We start from the raw sequence: 6,859 nt of genomic DNA on the forward strand, positions 1-6,859 counted from the left end.
AATGCAAAAATCCAGTAATGAAGAAAAGCAGTTACACCCCTCTAATAATCAAAACAAAATAAATAAATAAATAAATATAGAGGAACAGGCTCTTCAGTGCTCTGTTAATGAGAAAGTGAATTGACATAACTATTCTAGAGGGCAATTTAGCAATATCCATTTAACTGTATGTAAATACATGTAGCCTATAAAGTCCTGAGTCATGTGCTTTTCTGATTTTGATCATCATTGTTTTCCAGAAAGGTCATATCAGTTTGCATTCCCAAAGAACCCATCCTGTAGGAGCAAAGGCATAAAAATGGTCATTTCAGTGTTGTTTGCAATATCCAAAATTTTGAAAAAAACTCAATGTTAATCTATAGAGGGATGGTTAATCATGACTTCCTACACTAGGAAATATGCCATCATTTAAGGTGGCAGATGAGTGTGCACATCTAATCTTGCTCCCTCCCCAAATCCCTCTAAAACTATAATGAAAGGATTTTTTTTTTTTTTTTTAAACACAAACCTACAAGGATGGAAAAAGTGGGAGAGGAGACAACAGCTAAACATTTTGTAAGGGGGAAGAAGGAAGGGAGGAAGGAAGGGAGGGAGGGAGGGAGGGAGGGAGGGAAGGAGGGAGGAAAATGACTTTATATGCCCTGATTTAACCCAATACTAAGCTGGTGGTGGAGAAAACCTAGAACCAATCCGATTTGTACCACAGAATCTTCAGAAGTCTCAGGATTTGGCAATAGCTGATTGACAGAATCTTATCTTATGCAGAGATTACCTATTCATATTTAAGAGTTGGGAACTCTCAGGGGTGCGTAAGCCAGACTATGACCAGAGAATCTGTTCAGCTTAATTTCTCCTGAAACCTCTATCTAACAGTGGTGGTAATGTCCTTTCTTTACGCAGCAAGGTGTGTGCTTGCTATGCACTTTTTATATTACCTTCCACATTCATTTATCTGTAATTGTTGATAATAAAATAATAAATTTGAGAAAAATTTAAAAGATGCCTGCCTGGCAAAAGCAAACATTATCTTCTTTTAAAAAGTATATTTAATGACATCAGACATCAAACTCTGGCTGGTGAGAATCCTGTTAGCAGTTTATACTTCCTCTGGTTTTGAAGTTACACACAGTGTAAACATGGTGTATGGATTAAGAACAATTATTAGAAAGTGCCGTTTTGCATTTTACCTTGGGGGAAGGTGATATTACTTTTACAAATGAATATTTTAGCTAAATAACTGTTTTAATAAAAGTATCTAATTATCTTAATAGTAAAAGCAATAGCTCTGATAAAGTATTTACCACAGTAAAAAAAAAAATTGACAGTAGTTTATAGTTTAGCTCCTATGTCCTGCAAATTCTTTTTTGAGATTTTAGCATTTTGTAACTTACTGTCACTGCTAGAACAGATAGTTAAATGGTTTCATTTTAAGATTTATTTTTGTGTTAGGTAAATTCTGTTTGTCACACCACTGTTTACCAGCTTATTTTTGGAAAGTTCTTTATAGAAAAGACCAAGCTAAACATTGAATTAAATTCCAAAGAAGATAACCATAATTTTTCAGAATGCTAATGAAAATATTTTGTCATTAGAAGAAAATGGTCCAGACCTCTGTTTTTTTAGGTACTGTATTACCAGGAAACACCTAGAATTGAAGAACAATAAATAATCACAGAATTCAGACCAGATCAGAGTAGTCATACCTACCTTATCCTTGAATACTGCCTTATCACGTCCAAATTTATTTCACATACCAGAATAGGTGCCAACATTATGTAAAACTCTTTAAGACCAGAGAGTTGTTTATTTAAAAGTTGTCCCTGCCAGCCAGAATTCCTTTTCAGAGCCTTATGTCCAAATTTCTTTCTTTGAAATAGGTCTTTTGATTTTCTTCCACAGGTGTTCTGGGGCTATTCAACCTTCTCTTCCCTTTTTTTTTTTTTAATCAGTAGCTTTTTTTTTAAGTTAATGCATAGTTGTATAATTGTATAGTATAGTTACAATATTATATTAAAGTATACAACATGATTCAGTATTTTTATAGATTATAGCCCATTTAGAGTTATTGTAAAATAATGACTTTATTCCCTGTGCTGTACAATATATCCTTGTGGCTCATTTATTTATACATATACATGCATTTGTATCTCTTAAACCCCTACCCCTATCTGGTCCTCCCCCTCCCCTCTCCCCATTGGTAAACCCCTAGTTTGTTCTGTTTCTGTTTTGTAATATTCATTTGTTGGTTTTATTTTTTAGATTCCACATCTAAGTGATAACATACAGTATCTGGATTTCTCTTTCTGACTTATTTCACTGAGCTCAACGTTCTCTTTCTTGAGGAAGAATCCATGGCTGCTATTTTCTTTCTTTTTCCCTGTTTTTGATTCTCATCCGTAGCTTTCTTCCATCCTAGTTCCAGCTTTCCTCCAGTTCCTTGGATATTCCTTGGCACATCAGGGAAGCCCACTGTGCTCCTTGTTTTCTGCCCCTATTTACTGTAAGAAACAGAACGTTGTTTCTCTTTTAGGGGACCAAAACCAAATCTTCACTTTTTCCTGAGTAAAGCCATAGATTAACTAGTCACAGCTGAAAGTAATTTTCCAACAGCAGTATCACAGATTACAAGTTATTCTTGTATAAAGTAAGTGACTCTAGTATTCTTTTTTATTAGGCAAAAGAGGTTTCACTAGCAGACCTCCAGGAGAATTATACTGAGGCATTAAATAAATTAGTGTCTGAAAATCAACAACTACAGAAAGATTTGATGGATACCAAAGCTCAGCTGGAGATTTCTACTCAGATTTGCAAAAAAAACCAGGACAGGATCTTTAAACCAACACACAGCAGAGTACCTGAGTTCAAGAACACGGAGTTCAAGTAAAATTTCTTCATAGCTTATTTAAAATATATATCTTTATAATATAATTCTCATTTCTTTGAGAATAATTTCCAATTTACAGAAATTAAACCTTCGTCAAAGGACTCTGTTTAATCCTGAAGTACACCGTGCACAAGTAAAGCTGTTAGGTTAAGAGGTGCAGGGGTTCTGAGCACTTTCATCGAGGCTTCTGGACGTAGGTGTAAATGGCAGCCTGTTCCACTGAGCCTCCTCATGCCGCCTCCTACCTCTCCAGCCCCACTTGCCCCATAAGAAGTAGAAGTTGGCTTTTTGTAAAAAGCTTCTTTTGTATTTTTGGTCAACTAATGATAGACTGTTACTTAAGAAGTCAGCATTCAGTGAAAAACCACCTGGCTTCAGCTCCTACGGTACGGTTTACACGTTTTCCTACCGGCAGCCTTTGCTGACACCCTCACCCCGACTCCCACCTCTTCCCCAGATGAAGATAAGGGCCTTCTCTCTGCACAGTGCTTCCCTCTATCCTAAGCACCAACCACACGGGGTCACCCTGGCAGCTTGCTTATCTTCCTTGCTGTATTGTAAGTGTGTGGGGGCGGGGGCCTGGCGATGGGGATCGGGGATTGGGGCCGGAGTGAGGGAAGGACCATCTGGTCGGAGCCGGCTGCTCGTTTGGTAAATTACAGCCTTCTTAGCCTGGTCCTGTGAGTTTAAGTGAACTTCAACAACAAGTATGTTTTAAAAGAGGAAAGTTGCTACAATGTTTATCTGTTTGATTTTCTAATCTGCTATCCAGGCCAGCCAGTGGCCAGCGCAAGCATGATGGGATGGAGGCTGAGCACTACAAAGCAGGTCTTCATTCTACGCAAGGACAAGCGTTGGATAGCGTAGAGCCTGTGTCCTGGGGCCTCAGCCCCCCGAGTCATCAGATCAGCCCTTGCTGCTCCACCATGTCTCTGCCTTCTAACTTTCTGTGCAAAACTCACTCTTTGCCTTCAGTGCTAGATGCAAATGAAACCAATTTTTCTGACACTGTCTCTGAAAGTATAAACGACCAAGAAGACTTTATATTTTCGGTATGGAGACTTGCTGAGCTTACTAGTGTATTAAGTTTATTTAGTTTGATTTTATTTTTTATTTTAAGGTGGAGCAGTATTCCCCCTCCCACCCCCCTTACTGGTTCTCTCTCTTAAGCAGCCTTTGTTATCCTCAATTATTTCTGTCTTAAGGTTTTGCTTGTGAAGACACTGTCGTCCACGACTACTTTTCAAAATGCATCTTAAGAAATATAACATAAGTTATAGGTATTCATTTCTTTTTAGCCTGAATGGGAAATTCCATTCCTGCCTTTTTCAGAGAGGGTCAATTTTGTGTTGGGATGATTGGTTCAAGGAATATCTCTACCTGCCAAGATAGTCCTGGGGCATAGACAGTGGGGAAGGAGAAAAGGAACGGTCGGAAAGGGAAAGAGGTGGGTAGAGGCGGGGGAAGGAGTCGCATCTGACGTGTCTAGAACATGGACTGGGTGCCACACAGTGGTGGCCCTGGTGTCAGAGGCTGCCTTTCCACGTGGACTGGCCCCTTGTTCTCGCAGCTGCTGTGAGGACTCCACTCCACCATCTTTTCTTTACCTTCTGTGCTGAAGCACTCGCCTCTGGCCATTCATTCCCATCAACCTCCCGTGGTCGTATACCTGAGAAGGTTCAGTATTTTTGACTTTTTAATGTGCCAACAAGTCCATGGGAAGGTTTTCTTTTAGTTGTCAAAATGTAATATATGTATTTCTGAAATCCAAAGAAGTCCTGACAAGTAACTTTCTTCCTAAGTTTGTCAGCAAAACTTACTTGGCGCTGAAACCTCACCTGGCCTGAACTGAACTGATGTGATAGTATGTGTAGACTTTATTGATCCCACTTAGCATTTTACTTCAGAAATATCAGTGTGTTTGATTATGGGAGTTACCTCTGACCCCTCATGAGTCTGTATTTGCGAATTCGTCTACTCACTAAACTGTAAGCCCTGAGCAGTACTCATGAGCACTTCCACAGTCATTCGTGAACGTGTGCAGAGGTGCACAAAATTTGAGTCACTGGACTTGCATGTTTCCAGCTGAGGTCAGTCAGGGTGGCACTATGCCCTCTTGTTTCAGCTCTTGTGCTGAGTTGAGGTACCCAGAGGATGGAGCCCCTGGGGGACAGCACAGTGCAGCGCAAGAAGCTCGGATGCTGGCGTTGAACAGGGTTTGAACCCCAGCTCTGGCACCCTTTAGTGGGGTGGCCTCGGGCAGGTCACTAAACACTCTCAACCATGTTTTCTCTTTTGTAAAATAAAGAAAATAGAATCTACTGGATGAGTTGTTTTTAGGAGTTAGGATTATAGTCTATGTGAAGTGTGTGTGTGTGTGTGTGTGTGTGTGTGTGTTTCCCATAAGAACAGTGTTTCAATATTCATTAATTCAGTGTTTGAGATGACTTTCTTAGAAAATAACTACTGCAAATGAGGATTGACTGAACTTGGTACATGTGACCTTTCTAAAATCTAAATTCTGAAACCAGTGGTTTCAGATAAAGCACTGTGGACTCGAAATTTGGAAGAAGGAAAGTATTGATTTTAACTGATATCTGATTTATTATAGGTAGCTTTTTTATGCTTTAAAACAAAAGTAACATTCATATTTTAAAAGTGTGTCTGAAATAATAGGCGTTAAGTATTTCTCTTCTGGGGTGTAGAAGGGTATACAAATGCTTTCAGAGGAAAGCATTTTTTAAAACATCACCTTTTAATATTGCTAGTTAGAAAATATCATGAATAATGTGTCTTAGAAATATACTATTCAACTTATGTATGTCAAAATGTGTTTCTCTTCTAGCGCCCCTTGCCTCTGTCTCCTCTTGGTTCAATAGCCACAAGATTTTTGGAAGAGGAGGAACTGAGGTCTCATCACATTCTAGAGCGCCTGGATGCGCATATTGAAGAACTAAAAAGAGAGAGTGAAAAGACAGTGAAACAATTCACAGCCCGAAAGTAGCCTCTTAAAAAATCACCACCTTGGAAATAAAAATAAACACCGAAGAGTCACTGTCATCATGAAGTAGCGGCTCTTTGAAAGGCTGAACATACAGACACCATAAAAATGAGATGTACTAATAAAGCTGCCATGAGGAGTCTGAGAAACTGATATTAGCTCTAAGGTGTTTTCACTGCACTGGTTTGTTCGAAGGACTTTTTCCAGCAATAACTTGTAAATAAACCACTTTGCTAGACTTTTTCTCATGTTACTATTTATTATCGTAAAGTGATACTTTCTCATGCTGACTTAAATGTCAATAGCTGTAGACTAACTAAAGATTTTATGATTCGTGTTGAAAATAAAGTAACTATAGGAACTTCCTCTGAGAGCAGTAGCGTTGTATGTAGTGGAAGCATGGATCTCGGACTCAGAGTGATCCAGGTTGGTGTACTGGTTTTGCTTCTCATTAGCCATGATTAGATCCAGCAGAGGAGCTGGAATGTGTGACTAGAGACCAGAAGGTGAGGTGTAGGGCTCTTGCCACCAAGGATGGGGCTTCTGTGATCTGACCCTTTCGGTGGATCTTTCCCGTCAGCATGGAAACATCCTGTTATTCTTTCTTTAAAGCAAAACAAAACCTCGGTTCCATATCCTCCCTATCTACTGCTGCATACATTTGCTCCCCTTCACGAAGACACCTCTGGTGAGAATTGTCTGCAGTGACTGTTCCCATTGTCTTCCTAACCCTCTCCATCCCCACTTCCCTCCCTGAAACTGCTCTCCTGCTCTAGAGGTTGCCAGTGACCTCCTTAGTCCCGAGCATCATTTCACACACTTGGCTCCTCCCTCTTCCACTCCTGGCTTCTTTGACCTGACACTCCTGCCCACTGGCCACTCCATCTCATTCTACTCTTGTGGCTTTTCCTCTTCTAAAGCCCCCACCCCCCGGGACTTCCATGTGGGTTTTCTCACTCAACATGCTCTTCCTT

General features: G+C 39.9%; 1 protein-coding gene across 6 annotated transcripts in view; it reads left to right on the forward strand.

Annotated features, from left to right (window-relative positions):
* CEP63 (centrosomal protein 63) overlaps nucleotides 1–6,250 on the forward strand; it is an 87,163-nt gene extending 80,913 nt beyond the window's left edge. For 4 of the 6 annotated variants that reach the window (XM_032630829.1, XM_032630828.1, XM_032630826.1 and 1 more), the window contains exons 13-15: nucleotides 2,675–2,880; nucleotides 3,657–3,936; nucleotides 5,730–6,250. In XM_032630829.1, the coding sequence (XP_032486720.1) occupies nucleotides 2,675–2,880; nucleotides 3,657–3,936; nucleotides 5,730–5,888 (645 nt within the window). In that variant the 3' untranslated portion in view covers nucleotides 5,889–6,250. The remainder of the gene's footprint in view (nucleotides 1–2,674; nucleotides 2,881–3,656; nucleotides 3,937–5,729) is intronic. The other 2 variants (XM_032630831.1, XM_032630832.1) reach the window with 1 other exon arrangement.
* The last annotated feature ends 609 nt before the right edge of the window (nucleotides 6,251–6,859 follow it).

Source organism: Phocoena sinus, chromosome 4, assembly GCF_008692025.1.
Source record: "Phocoena sinus isolate mPhoSin1 chromosome 4, mPhoSin1.pri, whole genome shotgun sequence".
Taxonomy (NCBI): domain Eukaryota; kingdom Metazoa; phylum Chordata; class Mammalia; order Artiodactyla; family Phocoenidae; genus Phocoena; species Phocoena sinus.